We start from the raw sequence: 19,970 nt of genomic DNA, 5'->3' as shown, positions 1-19,970 counted from the left end.
GCTTTTATGTAAAAATAGATTTCCGTAGATTTGTTGAACCATCCTAATCACGCCAATAGAATCTGTTACCTGATCCCAATCAAAGAAACCACGCCTCCATACATTAACTTTAAGTTCTGAAACTGTTGTTGTGCTGATCCAGAACGTAGATGAATGCACCCCGAGGTCTGTGATCTCCATCCAATGGCTCTGGTGGGTCTTCAACGATCAATTCTGGATGGTATTGATCCACGCAGGATATGGTAATCCAGTGTACCGTGGCTGAAGTCCCAGGGGTCCCCTCTTACAGCTGCTTTCCAACTGCGTGGAGGTTGGAAAAATGCTGCTTCTTAAATTGTCTCGCGCCAGCCAATTTCAATGTCACTGTTCAACCTCCCCTAACTACTATTATCTTAGGGCTCATTTGGTTCGCGGGAAGTATTTTCCCTCCTAATAATATGATTCTTGGAAAATAAATTCCCAGGAAGAGGATGCCTAGGAAAGTACTTTTGACATGTTTGATTGACCATGAGAAAGTGACATTTTTAAAGTGCTTATGTTTGGTTAGCCATCTACTTCACTATATCTTTTTAAATAAAAGTATATATACTCTAGTTAGTTAAGTTATTGTTTAAGAAGAAAAAAAAAGCGAAAGAGATGCATATGATAAAAATGAGCATTTCCCTTGATATGATAACAATTAGTTTATATATTTTCTTATCACATGCATTGCACGATGACATAGATACAGAAAATTGGAACTTGCCAACAGGAACATTTTCAAGGTAGTGTTGAGGAATAAAAATCATTTGGGGTGGGCACCATAAAAAAGAAATATGGGGCAGGTTTTTTTTTTGACATATTTTCTCAAGCACTTATCTTAAAGAAAAAATCTAAAAATCATATAGAAATAAGAGGATTTCTATTAATGGAGTCCATCATAACTTAACTAAAAAAAGGAAACAAAATTACATGCACCAAGAGAGACCATCCATGAGGAAAGATTATTATCATCCTCTTTCTTTCTCGTCAAGCCTTTCTTTTATTTTCTTCATCATCAAGCTATTTCTCTAATCCGTGAGGGCTTTTTTCTCCTCCCGAGTTTCTTTCTCCCTTCATTTTGAAAACTATGCATCGATTATCTAAAAACGTGTATTGTAATATTGGATGATTATTTTGTTAGGTGTATATCACTTAACCGTGCAGTGTTCACTCATGAATACCATGTTTTGGAAAATATGTACTGATTTACCTAAAGATATGTATTGGATTGCTGTTGGGTGTGTATCAGAAAAATTGACAATATGTATCAGAAAGCCAACAAGCGTGTATCACTTTGCCATGTAGTGTATACTGATGAGCATCATATTTTAGACTATATTGATTTACCTGGAGGTGTGTATTGGAATATCGGATAACAATATTGCTAGATGTATATCGACTAGCCATATACTATGTATTCGTGAACATCATATTCTAAAAAGTATGTATCAATTTATCTGAAGGTATATATTGGACTGCTACTAGGTATGTATCAAAGAAGTTTGTGGTATGTATTAGAAAACTGATGAGTATGTATCCCTTGAGAAAAAAGAAAAAAAATGCAATAGTTTTTTTTCATCTCCGTAGTATTTAGTTATTATCTTATTCTTCATGAATTTATTTTTATTTTTTTTAAAATTATAAAATTGAGGGACTCCGTTAGTCAGAAAAGTTTTATTTTTATTTATTTTTTTATTTTTTAAAGATGGGTATAAGAGAAAATATGGTAAAAAAAAAATCCCACTTCATATAATGTGCCCGCTCCGTAAACATCCTAACAAAACGGTTTCGCATTTGTCGCTACGTAATTAGTGCTTTGGATTGCGTCTCGCGCCGATCCGCTACGAGCCGAAGCGGCCGCCCAAACTAGCTGTGTAAATTGTCGGCGGACGTCGGAGCGAAGGAAGAGAAAGTCTGAGCTTGCTATAAATAACAACTCATTTTACCGGACGAAATTTCGAAGGCCAAACAAAAAAAAAACTTGGAGACTTTCTCTCCGCTGCTTCGGAGGCGGAGAGAGAAAAATCACCGTCGCTGTCCGAAAGATCTCTACCCCACTGTCTTCTCCCGTTGTAATCGAAGCTTTTCTGCTGCTCGTATCCATTGAGGTTATTCTCCTCTGAGTTTTCTGGAATTTTTTCTCATTTTTTTGCTTCATTTTTATACTATCTGTGAGACTTGGACTGGGAGAGGACGATCCGGTCTCCTCCGGGGAATCCGACATTAATGCGCTCGTTTGCACTCTGGAATTTACTGAATTGTTGGATTTTTGGGGTCCTTTAAACGGAGGTGCATGCGATCTTTGATGTTTTTGAGGGATTAGATAGTGATCTGGGAAGTGTGAGTTGAATTTGGAGGGTTTGTTTGGATTCGGTTTGATTTCTGAGAACAGTTTGGGAACACTGAAATCATCAGATCTGTGGATGGAGATCACTGGCTTGATGATTTGAAGTTGGAGCAAATGCCAGTGATTGAGATCTAGGTTCTCCAAAGTTTAGTGGGATTTTTTTTTTCTAACTTTGACGAGTTGCTGATGCTACTCATTGATTTAAATTTCCCTTCTGCCTTTTCCCCCCTTTTTAGCTTGTCCACAGATTTGGTGTCCTTACTACTTATTTACATTGCAGTGCAGATCCCAAAATATAGTTTTGTTTTAATTTGTTTTGGTTGTTTTGATTTCAGAGCAGGTTGAGGGCGAAGAAGAGAGCTAGATCTACTTAGCTAAGGGGCTCCTAAGCTGCAGTAAAGCTGGCGACGACACTAGCGTGGAGGTACGCGAGCAGCAATGGCGGCAGCCACGGAGCTGCGGATCTGGTAGGTTTCGTCTTTGTTGTTCTGTAAGTGAGCCAATGATTGCTGTTGGATCATGGCATTGTTTCAGTATCTCTCAGCTCAGTAAGTAATAGCTGGAGAGTTAATTTCCTTAGACACTGGGTCCTCCGATCTCGTGGTTCAATGTAGTCTATGGAATATTTTATTGTTTTTGATGATATAATAACAAAAATAGCACTTTCCTTTAGATAGATCCCTTATAAATTTGGTTTAGAAAGAGATAAAAAAAAAGCTAAATTTAGGTTGGATTTTCCATCTGAGTCCCAGTTGTACTCTCATGCCCAAATCATTCACTTTCTTATTTTGAATTTGAAACAAGACCTAGCGGAGTCTGTCAATGAACTTTTGTTGGTAGTTAAGATTCCAATCATTTAGCCTCACTCACAGTCTTAAATGAATTAAGTGTTAGAGTTTGTTCGTATGTAAGTGGGTATACTGAAAGAAAAATACTGAATGATTTCATTGTTTTAGTAATACAGTCTTGAAATCATCTGATAGTCATGTTTGAATTACTAATTCTTTTTTTCTGCCAACTTGTTTTGTAGTGTTTATAAAACAGTCATATAGTGAAGCCAGGTCAGTAATTATCTGTATTGTGGCTTTTCCAATTCGTACCTTTTTGCTGATTCCTTTCTCTGACTAATACCATTCAGTTTATTCTCTTTAATTTTCTTTGTGCAAAATAATTTACCGAATAATCCTAATAAATGCCTTTTTGCCAAGCTTATTAGAGGTCGTGTATGCACTGGAGGTTACCAATATAAAAACTGCTTAAATGCGTATTTGATGTTGTTGTTTTGCTGGAAACTATATGTCCAAAAAAAAAAATGAAGTTATGGAAGAGTGTGGGTAGAAACAGGTCCAGGCCCTCTAAGAGTAGCCCTTTAATTTCTCCATGGCAGCACTAAAAACTGGCATCTGCCACCTAAAAGCCCTAGGGCTTCAAGTTGATGCCAAAGGTAGACTTGCAGACGTGCATCGCATATTTGATGATGGTAGGATAAGCTTGTCAGATCTTCAAACGCTAAAATTCACCCACTGAATCTAATTGCCCTGGCCTTGTTCATAATAAAATTACATGTTATCAAAAACACATGTTCAGGATTTTGAACTGCAGAAATTTCTCTTTTAACTTATCAGATCTTAGGGCTTCCTTATATCCATGGACTGGACCCAATAGTTTACATGTGGCATCACATAATAAAAACACTAAGAGGTGACTTAGATAGCTTGATATGTTAAAAAAGCAACGTGATATTTCCTATGCAACATATATCTCCAACTGACATTATTTCATCACGGTTAAGCAATGAAAAAGATAATCATAGAGATAACTTATCAATCTTAACCCTCATACTGCTATGGATAAATAATATTAAACTATCTTGATAAGAATCACGACTGAGAAAGTATTGATTATTTGGTATTTTGGTGGTATCAATTCTATATGAAACCCAACGACCTTTTATTGTGCATTCTCATTTTTGGTTTGAGCCAGTTTGAACTGACCATGGGTTAAACCTGCGAATCTGTTGGTTCTACTTAGTCATAGATTTAAAGTGGCACTCATATATGTTGATGAACTTAGGGAGGATCAAATGGATACCACTGATTTCATATTATATAAAAAATTAAATATATTTGTCAACTTTAGATTCTACAAAGATATCATTTAGTTAATCTGCAAGCCATTTTAATGAACGCCAAGTTATACATAAATTAGACAGTATAACCTTACTGCATACAGCACTTTTTAGATGATAATGGAGCTATTCATGATGTCTCTTATCTCGACTATTGAATAATTTTGTATAGGTCATGGAAACTAATCTGTTGCCTTCTTTGATGCACTTCTTATGATTAATGTTCTTTGTCACTGTACAATTACAGGAGAGAAATATGGATACTAAAGTTCAAGATTCGGAGCCCCCAACTCCACACTCAGTAATGAAGATGGGTTTGAGGTGAGTTTAGAATACCTCTACATTTTAGATTTCATCAATACACAACTCCACAAGGGAAATGACTCAAAGTTTGTTTATATTATTTATTTATTTTTTAAATTTATGATTGACCATAACTTGACATCAAGAATATGAAGTTACAAAGTATGTACATGCATGAGACATTTCCTAGTGCAACAGATGTTATGGCACAGTGCCTAGGTGCAATTTGGACCATTCAAATCAGTAATTCAATCCATGTATCAATATCTGCATGTTGTGAAATATCTATAGAACAAAATGAAAGAAAAAAGCATTTTTTTTTATTAGAAGACAAATGGTTATTCTGATCCAATTTCAGAACATATCCTATGCCATTGGAATTTGGTCTGCATGCGATTCAAACTTATGTGATCATGACAAACTGTGTGGATTATCCATTTGAATGGTTCACCATGAATTTTTTGGCACAAGGAATGACTAGGTTATGCCTAGGGAACATTAGGATCGTCATCATATATATATATATATATATATATATATATATATATATATATATATATATATATAGATACATGAGCATATTAGCTTTATATTTCATAATCTTTTCCTTGCTATTTGTGTGGTTTAACGATATACTATGACATTTAGTGCTTACTGTTTTTGTCTATGAGATCCATGTGTGTTAGCAATATATTGTGGCATGTTGCTTGCTGTTTGTTAGTAAGGATCTGTTAATTTGCACAAACTTGTAAAAGAACTAGTATAATGGAAATATGCTACCCAGACGTTATTGCCGTCTGTATATTACTCAATAAGGGGCAAGAAACAGTTACTGTAAGCTCACATAACATGGTCTTGAGCTGCAATGTTTACTTGATTTAAGAAAATATGCCAAAGATTAATTGCCTGAGCTTATGTTAACTAAATTTATGATTTATATAATACTCATATTATGCAAGCTAAACTATTTGAGTATCCTCTTAGTTTCAATAGCATATCAGGAGATTCAATCTGTACATTGTTTCATGAGAAAATTATTGCTATAGGCATGGACTTTCAAGCCCTACTGATACAAATTTAAATTTAGCCTGGGACTTGTCTGGTTGCATCTCATTGCCATACAGACATGTATTAGTCAAAAGTTTAGCTCGTCATTGCATATCTCATGCAGGCCCATCTTTCCAGTCATGCAAGATTGTAATGTTTGACAAGATAATGATCATTGATATATCACTAGTGGAAATGACAAAAAGATACACAAACATAATATTTAGCCTTTCATGTTAGTTTTTAACAACTACTCTCAAACTCATGGCTGATAGTTGAGTGTATAGTCATATGTGACTTTGTTATAGGATGTCAATGGAGGTATAAATGATGAATTGCATATTACCCTGTTGCAATATCAAAGAAATGGGCAACCATTGTGACACCTGCACCAACCGAAAATCACTGATCCTTTTTTCTTCTTTTTTATTTTCTTTTCTCATTGCATTAAATATTTGAAAATGTAGTGATTGACCCGAAAAACAAATCAGATGTGTGCATGACCTCATAGGCATGTATATAGCTATAATATAACCATAACTACAACCAGCAAGCCTTGTCCTGCTTGTTGTAGTTTGATTTGACAAATCCTGCATTATAAAATTCCTTATATTTGTCATGGATGCAAATGTGTGGGTACACAACAAAAAAATTGTTGTACCATGTGCACTACGAGCATTAAGCTAACTAATGTACCCTATAAAATTTCAAACCTGGAACTATAATATGCAGCAGAATGAAAAGAGAAAAGAAGAATTACAATTGTATCAATAATTAAAGATTACTTATAAGTATGTAATAGGACTCTGTCAAGATCAATGTTTTCATCATCACCATTGGCAGTGTTTAATTTTGAACCAGACGATAAACTAATTTTCTATTTTTTATCAGGTTCAGCACATAGAAAATATAAGGCTTGCTATTTATTTGTTTTTGGAACTCTAGATGTGTTTCTTTAATTGTTATATTCCAACATGGATGGAAATGTATTTAACTGTCAAAATTTTCTTGAGAAACACAGATTTCATAGACACATCAGTGTTGTAATAGCAACATTGAAACAATTTCAACACTTCAACATGCAGAGCCTGTTGGCCAATTTTTTTGCATGTTAACATAACTATTACTTGCATAATGTTATTACGTGTACAGTATTTGAAAAAATGACCCTCTTAAGTGGGAAGTTGAATGTCCGGCTATCCCTTAATAAATGTTTAAAGGTTTTGTATAAACTGATTTTAGAGCACAAAATTTAGTCGATCAGGGTTGTGACCATTCTGCAGTACTAAATGCCTGCGGATAGATTTAACCTATGGAATTTTCTCAATATGTTACTTTCAGAGACCGTGCTAGCATGGAGGATCCAGATGGAACACTTTCAAGTGTTGCCCAGTGTATAGAGCAGTTACGTCGGAATTCTTCAACTGCTCAAGAGAAAGAGAGCTCCTTGAAACAGTTGCTAGAGCTTATCGAAACTCGTGATAATGCCTTTGGAGCAGTTGGGTCACACTCCCAGGCAGTTCCAATTCTTGTTTCCCTTCTCAGGTCAGGATCATTAGTAGTGAAGATATTGGCTGCTACTGTTTTAGGATCTCTTTGCAAGGAGGAAGACCTAAGAGTAAAAGTGTTGCTTGGTGGTTGCGTTCCTCCATTGCTTGCTCTTCTCAAGTCTAGCTCAGACGAGGGTCAAATTGCAGCTGCAAAAACTATTTATGCTGTTTCTCAAGGTGGAGCAAGGGATCATGTTGGATCAAAGATCTTTGCAACTGAAAGAGTTGTTCCTGTTTTGTGGGAAAAATTAAAACATGACCTTAGAAATGTTAGTATGGTGGATAGTCTGCTTACTGGAGCATTAAAGAATTTATCTAAGAGCACAGAGGGGTTCTGGTCAGCGACCGTAGAATCTGGTGGGATGGATATACTTATAAAACTGCTTTCCTCAGGACAAACAAGCATGCTTGCAAATGTTTGCTATCTTCTTGCATGTGTAATGATGGAAGATGCATCTGTCTGTTCTCGAGTTTTATCTGCGGAAGCCACTAAGCAACTCCTCAAGTTACTGGGGCCTGGTAATGAAACTTCTATTAGAGCTGAGGCTGCAGGTGCTCTTAAATCTCTTTCTGCACAGTGTAAGGAAGCCAGGCGTGAGATAGCTAATTCTAATGGGGTCCCTGCTTTGATAAATGCAACTATAGCTCCATCAAAAGAATATATGCAAGGTGAATCTGCTCAAGCATTGCAGGAAAATGCAATGTGTGCATTAGCAAATATATCTGGCGGGTTGTCATATGTTATATCCAGCCTTGGAGAAAGCCTCGGATCATGTACTTCACCTGGACAGATTGCTGACACACTGGGTGCTTTAGCTTCAGCTCTAATGATATACGACACTAATGCTGAATCCATTAGGGCTTCAGACCCTTTAGTTATTGAGAGCATATTGGTAAAGCAGATTAAACCTAAGTTGCCATTTCTTGTGCAGGAGCGTACTATTGAAGCATTGGCCAGTTTATATGGGAATAATATTCTATCAGGGACACTTAGCAATTCTGATGCAAAACGCTTGCTTGTTGGTTTGATAACTATGGCGACAAATGAGGTGCAGGATGAACTTGTGAAGTCTCTTCTCATACTCTGCAACAAAGAATGTAGTCTATGGCATGCATTGCAAGGTCGTGAGGGTGTTCAGCTTTTGATATCTCTTCTTGGCCTCTCATCAGAGCAACAACAGGAATGTGCTGTAGCTCTTCTTTGCCTCTTATCCAATGAAAATGATGAAAGCAAGTGGGCCATAACTGCTGCTGGAGGCATTCCTCCTCTTGTTCAAATTTTAGAAACAGGATCTCCAAAAGCCAAAGAAAATTCTGCGTTAATCCTTGGAAATCTTTGTAACCACAGTGAAGACATACGAGCATGTGTTGAAAGTGCTGATGCTGTTCCTGCTTTACTATGGCTGCTAAAAAATGGAAGTGATAATGGAAAAGGGATTGCATCAAAAACGTTAAACCATCTCATCAATAAGTCAGATACTGGTACTATCAGCCAGCTCTCTGCTCTACTAACCAGTGATCAGCCCGAGTCTAAAGTATATATTTTAGATGCACTAAAAAGTTTGCTTTCAGTTGCACCCCTCAATGATATTTTGCATGAAGGAAGTGCTGCAAATGATGCCATTGAGACCATGGCAAAAATCTTGAGTTCTACAAAGGAAGAAACTCAAGCTAAATCAGCATCTGCACTTGCAGGTCTCTTTCATTGCCGCAAAGACTTGAGAGAAACTCATATTGCTGTAAAGACTCTCTGGTCAGTAATGAAGCTGCTAAATGTAGAGTCTGAAAAAATACTGAGGGAGGCTTCCTGCTGCCTTGCAGCTATTTTCCTTTCAATTAAGCAAAACAAGGAGGTTGCTGCAGTTGCTAGAGATGCATTGACTCCACTAGTCCTGCTTGCCAATTCCTCGGTTCTCGAAGTGGCAGAGCAGGCAACACGAGCTTTGGCTAACCTTCTTCTGGATCATGAAGTGTCTATGCAGGCATCTCCAGATGAGATTATTTTTTCTGTTACACGAGTTTTGCGAGATGGCACTATTGATGGAAGAACTCATGCTGCTGCTGCAATTGCACGTCTTCTTCAGTGTCGCTCTATTGATCAGGCATTATCTGATAGTGTAAACCGTGCTGGGACAGTCCTTGCACTTGCTTTCCTTCTGGAATCTGCTAGTATTGAAGATGCTGCTACAGCAGAAGTTCTTGATGCACTGGTCATATTGTCAAGATCAAAAGGAGCAAGTGAACATGTAAAACCTCCATGGGCAATTCTTGCTGAATATCCCCATACAATAGTCCCTCTAGTTTCATGTATAGCTGATGGAACTCCCTTGTTACAAGATAAAGCTATAGAGATTGTGTCAAGACTTGGTCATGATCAGCCTGTTATACTGGGTGGTGTAGTATCGGGCACCTCTGGGTGTATATCATCAATTGCAAGAAGAGTCGTTGGATCCAACAACTTCAAAGTCCAAGTTGGGGGAAGTGCTCTTCTTATTTGTGCGGCAAAAGAGAACGGCCAGAAGCTGGTAGAAGCTTTGAATGAATCAAGCTTATGCGCTCATCTCATTGATTCTCTTGTTGGTATGCTTCATTCTACAAATTCATTGGCTGACCAGAGAGATGGTGAAAGCAACATAGACATAAGCATTTATAGGCGTCCTAAAGAGCAATATAGAAATGGTGAAGTTGAATGTAGCACAGCTGTGATATCTGGTAACATGGTTGCTATTTGGCTACTTTCTACACTTGCTTGTCATGATGACAAAACTAAAGCAGTCATAATGGAGGCTGGAGCCATTGAAGTTCTCACTGACAAGATCTCTCAGTATGCATTCCAATCCATGCAGGTAACTGGCAATGCCTTTTCAGCAGTTTCATTCCCTATTTTATGAGCTGTGCCTGTATCCGTATTTACTGTATGTGTATTTTCATTTGTGCACTTTCATCAATATTTTTCGTCAACTATTTACTTTCTTCACTTAATGCCGTGATTTGTTCGCATGGTTTCTGAATCTTATGGTCACTCTCAGAGCCTAATCTGACTTCTATAAGCATAAAATTTTGCAGTGTGATTCTAAAGAAGATAACAGCACATGGGTTTGCGCTTTACTCCTTGCAGTGCTGTTTCAAGACAGAGATATCATACGATCAAATGCAACAATGCGCTCCATTCCAGTACTTGCGAATCTGTTGAGATCAGAGGAGTTAGCAAACAGATATTTTGCTGCACAAGCTTTGGCTAGTCTTATTTGTAATGGTAGCAGAGGGACTTTGCTGGCTGTTGCTAATTCTGGGGCAGCTAATGGGCTTATACCTTTGCTTGGTTGTGCTGATACTGATATAGCTGATCTTTTAGAATTGTCAGAGGAGTTCTCTTTGGTGCGCAGTCCGGAGCAAATTGCATTGGAGAGGTTGTTTAGAGTTGATGACATAAGGGTTGGCGCAACTTCTAGGAAAGCCATACCTGCACTTGTTGATTTACTCAAACCAATTCCAGACCGACCAGGTGCACCTTTTCTGGCATTAGGCCTCCTGAATCAGCTAGCAGTAGATTGCCTTGCAAACAAGCTTGTAATGGTTGAAGCTGGGGCTCTAGAGGCACTTTCTAAATATCTCTCACTAGGACCACGAGATGCAACAGAAGAAGCAACCACGGAATTATTGGGAATCCTGTTTGGCAATGCTGAAATAAGACATCATGAATCTGCAATTGGTGCTGTTAATCAACTTGTAGCAGTCTTACGACTGGGGGGAAGAAATTCCAGGTACAGTGCAGCTAAAGCTTTGGAGAATCTGTTCTCCTCAGATCATATCAGGAACAGTGAGTCAGCTCGGCAAGCTGTTCAACCGCTTGTAGAAATTATGAGCACTGGCTTGGAGAGGGAGCAACATGCTGTTATTGCTGCTCTTGTGAGGTTGCTTTCTGATAATCCATCAAAAGCCCTTGCTGTTGCAGATGTTGAGATGAGCGCAGTAGATGTTCTTTGCCATATACTTTCTTCGAACTGTTCAGTAGAATTGAAGGGAGATGCTGCTGAGCTATGTTGCGTCCTTTTTGGAAATACAAGAATTCGGTCTACGATGGCTGCAGCACGTTGTGTGGAGCCTTTGGTGTCTCTGTTAGTAAGCGAGTCTAGTCCTGCACAGCATTCAGTAGTTTGTGCACTGGATAAGCTTTTGGATGATGAGCAATTGGCAGAACTAGTTGCTGCACATGGTGCCATTGTTCCTCTTGTTGGTCTTCTATTTGGTAAAAATTACATGCTTCATGACGCAGTTGCTAGAGCTTTGGCAAAGTTAGGAAAGGATAGACCAGACTGTAAATTGGAAATGGTGAAAGCTGGAGCAATTGAGAGCACACTGAATATACTCCATGAAGCTCCTGATTTTCTGTGTGTTGCAGTTGCAGAATTACTTAGAATATTGACCAATAATGCAAGCATTGCAAAGGGTCCATCAGCAGCCAAGGTTGTGGCACCACTTCTCTCCCTATTAAGTAGGCCAGAAATTGGTCCTAGTGGTCAGCATAGTACCTTACAAGTTCTTGTTAATATTTTGGAGCATCCCCAGTGTCGATCTGATTGTAACCTAACACCTCAACAGGCCATTGAACCAGTTATTGCTTTACTGGATTCACCTAGTCAAGCAGTACAACAGTTGGCTGCAGAACTATTATCCCATCTCCTATTGGAAGGACACTTACAGAAGGATGCTGTAACAGAGCAAGCAATTAGTCCCCTAATCCAAGTTCTTGGATCAGGCGTGCCAATTATACAACAGAGGTCAATAAAAGCCCTTGCTAACATTGCGCTAGCTTGGCCAAATGCAATTGCCAAAGAAGGTGGTGTTTATGAGTTGTCTAAAGTAATATTGCAAACTGACCCTCCCTTGCCACATGCTATATGGGAATCTGCTGCTTCTATCTTATCCAGCATTCTGCAGAATAGTTCGGAATATTTTCTGGAAGTGCCTGTGGCCGTATTAGTGCAGTTGCTTCGCTCTGGAATGGAAAGTACAGTTGTTGGTGCATTAAATGCACTTATTGTATTGGAAAGCGATGACTCAACCAGTTCCGAAGCAATGGCTGAAAGTGGTGCTGTAGAGGCACTATTGGAACTTCTTAGTAGTCATCAGTGTGAGGAAACTGCAGCAAGACTACTAGAAGTTTTGCTTAACAATGTGAAGATCAGAGAAACAAAAGCCGCCAAATCTGCTATTTCACCATTATCCATGTATCTCCTAGATCCTCAAACACAATCCCAGCAGGGAAGGTTGCTCGCAGCTCTTGCTCTTGGTGATCTTTTCCAAAATGAAGGCCTTGCTCGAACTACAGATGCTGTTTCAGCATGCCGAGCTCTGGTAAATCTTCTTGAAGACCAGCCAACCGAAGAAATGAAAGTAGTAGCGATATGTGCCCTGCAAAATCTTGTAATGTACAGCCGATCAAATAAGAGAGCTGTTGCAGAAGCTGGTGGTGTTCAGGTTGTGTTGGACCTTATCAATTCAAGCAATCCTGATACATCTGTTCAAGCAGCAATGTTTGTTAAACTTCTCTTCTCTAATCATACCATCCAAGAGTATGCTTCCAGCGAAACAGTGAGAGCTATAACTGGTAAATTCTTGTGACTTCTGTCATGTGCCTTTTAAGTAAATTCCTATTGAAAATGTTTGTTTGTTCTGGGATGTCTGCAATTCAATCTCAAGCACAAACAGATGCATAATTGAGATAGGATGCTGCTTGAAGAATTTTTCTTTTTTTTCCTTTTTGGTACTTCTCCTAACTGTGATTGTTAGTTATGAGAGTCTAGTGTACATGTCTGGTGGTCATTTTGACTAACAAGTAGCTCCATTGAACTGGACTGTACCTGAATATTATCCCTAATACGAGTTAATACCCATTTTTGAAGTTATCCTCTATTCCAGTTTTGCTTATCCTTTGCTTTTGAGAAATCAAATTAATTATGCTAAGCATGTAATGAAGAATTATAGCTTAGACTTATGAGTGTTGATTGTTGATTTCTTATAAAGTACATGTTGGTTTTAGCTTAAGCTGTTTTGGTAATCATAAAAAAAAAAAAATCCACTCTGATTCAAGGCTCAGAATATCTCATTGTCCATCCTCATGATTTACAAATAAAGTTGATAAATATGTTTAAAAGTTCATTGGCTTTGGTATTATCAAATCTAGTGTATAAAGTTCTAGCATGGATACAAATTTAAATACAGGGGATCATAAATGTTAAGTCTGATTATTGAAGTTGAAGAGTTTTTGTATTATATATGTAGGACTCTTACAACACAAAGTCAAACATTGTGATTATCCTTAGTTTATAGAATTATTCTCTATGAGGTGGTGGTCAGCAGTACCTCTTAAGCAGGAGAGTATATCTGCATTCTGCAAACCTGAAGTTTACTCATCAAGTGCCTCTTTAACAAAGAGGCTGGCTGAAATTGAGAGTTACATTATATTTGTTGCTGCCTTTTAATTAACCATAGGGCCAACATTCTATTTTTCTATTTGTCCTTACTTTTAATGAAGTATCATTAATTTTTAATTAATTAATGCTCATAATATTCATTACCCATACCCATCAATGTTTTATCAACACTAAAATGGAATATTATTGGAGACTAACACTGAGAATAAAAACTTTTCTGAATATTGTGATCATTGTGATGTTGTTTCAACATAATTTGTTGAGGTTTTATGTTCAGAATGACTACTTTTCTAGCTGAAATTCTTTTTCATTCGCTTGTGCTTTTCAAGCATGCAGTGTCCTTTTTGATGCCTAATGAGTTTGATTCCTTTGCAGCTGCCATTGAAAAGGATTTATGGGCCAATGGAAGTGCAAGTGAGGAGTATCTAAAAGCACTCAATGCACTCCTGAGCAACTTTCCTCGTTTGAGATCCACCGAACCTGCTACGTTAAGCATTCCCCATCTTGTAACATCTCTCAAAACTGGCTCTGAGGCAACTCAAGAAGCAGCGTTGGATTCACTTTTCCTTCTCAGGCAAGCTTGGTCGGCATGCCCAACTGAAGTTTTCAAAGCTCAATCTGTTGCTGCATCAGAGGCTATTCCCTTATTTCAATACTTGATTCAGTCTGGCCCACCTCGGTTTCAAGAAAAAGCTGAACTTCTTTTGCAGTGCTTACCAGGAACACTTACAGTTATTATAAAGCGTGGTAACAATTTAAGGCAGTCAGTGGGAAACCCAAGTGTCTACTGCAAACTCACACTTGGCAACAATCCACCGAGACAGACAAAGGTAACATCCAATGTCTAATCACACTCTGCATGTATGAAAAGAAACTTGTGAACTCCTTTGCTTAGGACTGTTGTGCTCTTATTCTGTCCTGCCTTCTTAATACATTTATGGTATCCTGAAAGCACTATCCTTATCTTATTAAGATCAGCTTGTTTCTAATATATGATGGAAAGCTATTTTCGATTTGAGTCAGTAATTTAGCATTACTAATTTTGTAGTAATTTCAATTTTGTTGCATTTATTATTAATGTAAATTTAAATAACTTATGCTACAGAAATAGTATTTACATAATTAATGCTATAGAAGTCGAAAGTCATAACTGAGAAGGCTTATATTTTTATTTAAAAATATTCGGATGTTTTTTGTTTTTTTTTTTTGCATATGCATAAATTAATAGAAGTTCAGCTTAACCTCTATCTACTAATTCATTATGGTAGGGGATTAATTTTTGACTCCTTTCCATTTATTTGGGAGGTCTCAATCTGTCTCTTCAACTGCACCAAGTGAAGTTGTTAAGACATCTCAATCACAACTAAAGCATAAAAGAAATTATGAAACTGCAAAATGAAGCTTGGATACTGGAAACTATTTCTTGAAAGCTAGGCTATGATGTGGTTTAGTGGGAATGGCATCTCATGATACCCTTCCGTCCCTTCATAAATTTGTTGACCGCATTCATGCCAGCCAAAATAACTTCAACATCATTGACAAAATATTATTGAGAGGGTGGATGTCTATTGAGGTCAGTCAGGGAAGAACATAGTGTACGTAAGAAGGTCATCATGATTCCTCAGAGTGGTTCTTTGTGTATTGAACTTCTAAAGGTTTTATTTTTTAAAGACTCATTTATGACATGTAAAATGTGATTTATTAGAATTTTAAAGTGTGAATCTGCATATAACATAGCAGGATATTTGTATGCATAATAAATATAAATTTACAATATAAAACATGCCAAGAGTGTGGCAGATGAAATTCTCCATGACATGGTGAAGGATGGTTTTAAAACCCTTGTTGGCTTAGGGCTTGCACCACCTTTGGTGAACCATACACAACAGACCGTATCACAACTAATTTGGACCAGCTCTATGAATTCTAGCTCAATATTAGTTCTTGTACATGGTCAAATTTATGCAAATGAATCAACATCCAAAATGTTCGCTATTATTATATTGATTTTGTTCTTATTCATCTTCCTCTCTTCCTTTTTGCTGCTTCTACAAGAATCCGTGGCCGCACAGTGTCAAGGTTGCCTTTAACCTATGGTCAAGCCATCTCAGTTTTTTTCCATGAATAGTGCCATGCTCGCACACCCTTTTTTGTAGTTCTTGCACTTGCCATTACTCACTAATCAAATATGCATTGCTTTAGATTGCAATCAAATTCTTGGGCTACATGGCCAATTACTCACACAATTGTTCTTTAATATTTTCTTAATTTCATAATTAATGATATTCCAGAAGGAACTTTTTTGTTACTAGAGTAATATTTGTTCAATGTTGATAAGCCTTTCTTTTTTTGTTGAACTTTAATTTTTGGATTGTATATCCACGGTGCTCGTTACTAAAATAAAATTAACCATTTAGTTTCTTAATTTATGTTTTTTGAAAAAAAGTGCAACCAGAAAATAGTTTTATCCATCACAGTTTTGTGACCTTCCATTTGGTTAAAAAAAATTTCATCAACTAGCATTCTGAATATCATACAAAATCTAGAGCTATATTTTACGGGATAAAAAATCTATTTTAATTCAACAATTAAAATAAAAAAAGAAACTTTCTTTAATGTATATCAGCACCTTTGGAAAATAATGAATTGGATCGCTTTTTTACATCACCTTGCCCTGCATTTTATTCGGTATGTGCTTATCATATACTCTTGACTCATTCCTTCCCATTGACCGCATATTGTAACACTTAAGAACTACAACTGGCTGCTTAAACAATCCTCACTCATTCAGCATTTTGCACTGTTTAATCCCTTGTCTCTATTCTGCATAGGCAGAAAAGTCAGTGAAAAAACATTAGTATCTAACAAACAGATGGGTGGATAGACGTCGAAGGACCTTGTCTTGTTGGGTATATGCTTTGTGCTCAAAACCTCTCTTGGCTCTTGCAAGTATTCCTTGCCCCTTTCCATGTTTTACTAGTTGCAGAACCTTTCGAGACTATATTGAAGTGGAGTAAGGACTCAGAAGTGTGAATGTTTCTTAAGTTCAGGAGTTAGTTGAAAGGGAGCCCCAGGGCTTACACACCTTGGCTTATTTAACAAGCCCCCTTGTCAGGTTCGTTGAGGTTTCTTGGAAAAGGAGTTTTGAGGTGTTATTTTTTTCAGTTAAGTGACCATGCACTCATCTTTCTTGGAATCTTCATAAAGTGACTTGCTTAGAAGAATTATGGACAGAGTATCATCTGCACCCGGCCAGCACATACTATGCCAGTGCCTAATAGAGCAGAACCACGACTGCATTCTTGCTGTCTGCCAGTGCTTGGCCATCATGCTAGTGCATGCCAGCATCAATGCTTTAAATCTTGAGAAGGATATGTTGAGTAATCATATTAAATAATGTAGAATATCCGAATTTAAGATCTTTATGTGCTTCACTCTTAGAACATCATCAAATTTTGTACATAGATTGCTCTGCATTGTGGTCAAGCTTGAGCTTCATAATTATCTACTCGTCATAGGGATTATAATTATACTCCAGCATGGCTATTTACTTTCATATCATCTTCCAATTTCAGATTGTGTCAACGGGTCCTACACCTGAATGGGATGAAGCTTTTGCTTGGGCATTTGATAGTCCTCCTAAAGGCCAGAAGCTTCACATATCTTGCAAGAATAAAAGCAAATTTGGAAAGGTATGGACTCCAAAGAAAAATTGATAGCTGTTATCGCCCTTTTGGTGTAACAAGTTGCTTCAAAATCTTTGTGCTTTTGGATCTTTGTTCTATTGGAAATTGACCACCTCAATTTCTTCTGTTTCTGACTGCAGAGCAAATTTGGAAAAGTGACGATTCAGATAGATCGGGTGGTTATGCTGGGATCGGTTGCTGGAGAGTACACATTGCTTCCTGAAAGCAAAAGCGGACCCCCTAGGAACTTGGAAATCGAATTTCAATGGTCAAATAAATAATAGTCCTATAAGGTGTGCCATCTTTGTAATTTTAATTTATAAAATTGAAATTGCTCCTTTTTTCTCCCTTTTATCCTTGCTCTCTTTATGTATCAGTGTATATAGTCTGCAGAGGAAATTGTCATCTTTGTTATCTCTGCCTTAGAAAATCAGTCGTGTTGGGGTCTATTTTTTGTTGCTTGTAACAAATTATTCTTTATTTTTTTGTTAAACATTTGCCTTGATAAGCTTCGGGAGATTGTAGCTTGGGAACTTTGATTTCCCCCATTTTCTTGTAACAGATGTTTGCATAAATGTGTCTAATGTGCATTGAGGAATGTTTTTAAATCTGTTTTTCACAGTTGGAACTATGAAGAGAATTATTATTGCCTAGGACTGCAATAAGAGAGCTTGGTGGGGAGGAATAGGTGCTGTGAAACTAATGAGATTAATCTCTACCATATCAAAAAAGTAAGAGCTTTGAAACTGAGGACTGTTTGTAAAGATTCTGTCATCTTTTCTTCTTTTTTTGAGGGATGTCGTACCATCTTTTCAAAATATTCTCCCTTCCGCACCATCGGAGGAATGTATAAATGGTCGGCTAATCAATATCTGTTTTTGCTAATGGCTTGAAATCAAAAGCGTAAAGGAAATATGTTTCACATATACAAAGAATTTGCAGCAAGATATGATGAAACCATTGAAGTCTCATGGACTTCGTTTTCGAGGCCTTAAGAGGGATCAAAATAAGGCCCCTAATGTTTACGGCATTAGTTCAGAATCTTCAGATTTCAATTATATTTTAATTGCGCATCCAAGTCATTTAATGTTTACTGCATGTTCCTGGTTTGCTGGTGACCTCTAGTACAATTGGGCTAAGTGGAACTGGTGGATCTTGAGCTTCCTTTTTAAGAGCTCGCTTATTTATGTGCCTTGGGGTCTTTTTTTTTTATTTCTCTCTCTCTCTCTCTCTCTCTCTCTCTCTCTCTCTCTTTTTTATGAGAAATATGCCTCTTGGAGCCTTGATAATGTAAAATACCAATAGCGAGTACAAGGCCATGCGGATCGCCAAGGTCTAAATCAGGAAATAATTAGAATTCTAAGAGTACGATTGAGATTGTCTTATGCTATTCTAGGACGCAAGAGGGTGTGAAAATAGACATCATTTTCTTTGGGTAAATTTGAATTTATTATCCCGGTCTCTTATAAATATATCCATGAGAATAGAAAATAAAATATCTAAAAATTCAGAAAAAATATATGTCACAACAGTCTATAAAGTAGTCTCTATGTGATTCGCTATATATGTTGTATCCTATCGGAGTCATCATGATCTCTTGTGTCAATATTTTTGTGAGGATACATACGAGCTTGTGTTTAGTGAACGTATATGGGCATGCACTGGGTAAAACCTGGAAACTTATACAAAATTAAAAAACTCAAATAATATCTTCCAGTTAATTTTTTTAACTAAAATCTTAAATTATTGTAAATAGTATTAGATAGAACCTGGCCCGTCGCCAATGTGGGCTTGAAAACATTGCATCATGGATCTTTTTGAATCCGACCATAATTGATCGTGGTATTTATAATTAGATTTGATCAGATTTGGACTCTTCGCTTAGCAAGAATGCCATTGCTTAAATGAAAAAGTGAGGACTCGCAAGGGAATGTATATAATCCCATATCAACTATGCACTAGATAGATTTTGAGTACTTGTACAGATCTAAGCACGGCATCATGCTCGGCCCATGGTCAGTTTTAATGGGCATGTGTTGTGGTATCCCCTAATTCACATTGGCTATGGATTGAATCTGCTTTGATACATTTTTAATAATGTAGGTCTCATATAAGTGCCTAAGATCTATCTAGTGGATAGCCGATGTGAGATTAGATACATGTCCGTATATGTCCTTACAAGGTTCGATGCTAAAACAAGATATTTTTTTGTCTTTATAGGTGCAAAACTTTTTCTTATGGGCTAAGGCTTGAGGCAGGAAAGACGGGGGGCTAAAATAGATGCAGCCAGTGGCATCTAGCCTAAACCTTTCCGCAAGGAAGTCAAAAAAAAGGTCAAAGCGAAAGATTCTTTAACCATTAGCAGGATGCTATGTTTCTTGCTACTCCAGCTTTCCGGCTTGCCTTTAAGAATCTTCTATTCAATCAAATCTCCGCAAAGTATGCACGCAA

At 37.3% G+C, this 19,970-nt stretch overlaps 1 protein-coding gene across 2 annotated transcripts; it reads left to right on the top strand.

Moving 5' to 3' along the window:
* The first annotated feature begins 1,944 nt into the window (after positions 1-1,944).
* On the top strand, positions 1,945-18,127 carry LOC103707968 (protein CELLULOSE SYNTHASE INTERACTIVE 1-like). 2 transcript variants are annotated; one of them, XM_039134268.1, is made up of 8 exons: positions 1,945-2,129; positions 2,709-2,835; positions 4,744-4,817; positions 7,188-10,242; positions 10,463-13,007; positions 14,209-14,663; positions 17,409-17,525; positions 17,660-18,127. In XM_039134268.1, the coding sequence occupies exons 3-8, from the start codon at positions 4,753-4,755 to the stop codon at positions 17,798-17,800; spliced, it is 6,378 nt and encodes a 2,125-aa protein (XP_038990196.1). In that variant the 5' UTR covers positions 1,945-2,129; positions 2,709-2,835; positions 4,744-4,752; the 3' UTR covers positions 17,801-18,127. The 2 variants fall into 2 exon arrangements, with proteins under 2 accessions (XP_038990196.1, XP_038990195.1); XM_039134267.1 differs by having other exon boundaries at positions 2,704-2,835.
* The last annotated feature ends 1,843 nt before the right edge of the window (positions 18,128-19,970 follow it).

The sequence above is a fragment of the Phoenix dactylifera genome, chromosome 15 (genome assembly GCF_009389715.1).
Source record: "Phoenix dactylifera cultivar Barhee BC4 chromosome 15, palm_55x_up_171113_PBpolish2nd_filt_p, whole genome shotgun sequence".
NCBI lineage: Eukaryota > Viridiplantae > Streptophyta > Magnoliopsida > Arecales > Arecaceae > Phoenix > Phoenix dactylifera.
This window is presented reverse-complemented; position numbering and strand designations above follow the sequence as displayed.

Bases quoted from the DNA above. Each gene is read 5' to 3' on its own strand.
- LOC103707968 (XM_039134268.1), top strand. From the start codon at position 4,753: ATGGATACTAAAGTTCAAGATTCGGAGCCCCCAACTCCACACTCAGTA. The intron at 4,818-7,187 runs GTGAGTTTAGAA...TGTTACTTTCAG, and splicing joins GTAATGAAGATGGGTTTGAG to AGACCGTGCTAGCATGGAGG. The intron at 17,526-17,659 runs GTATGGACTCCA...TTCTGACTGCAG, and splicing joins ATAAAAGCAAATTTGGAAAG to AGCAAATTTGGAAAAGTGAC.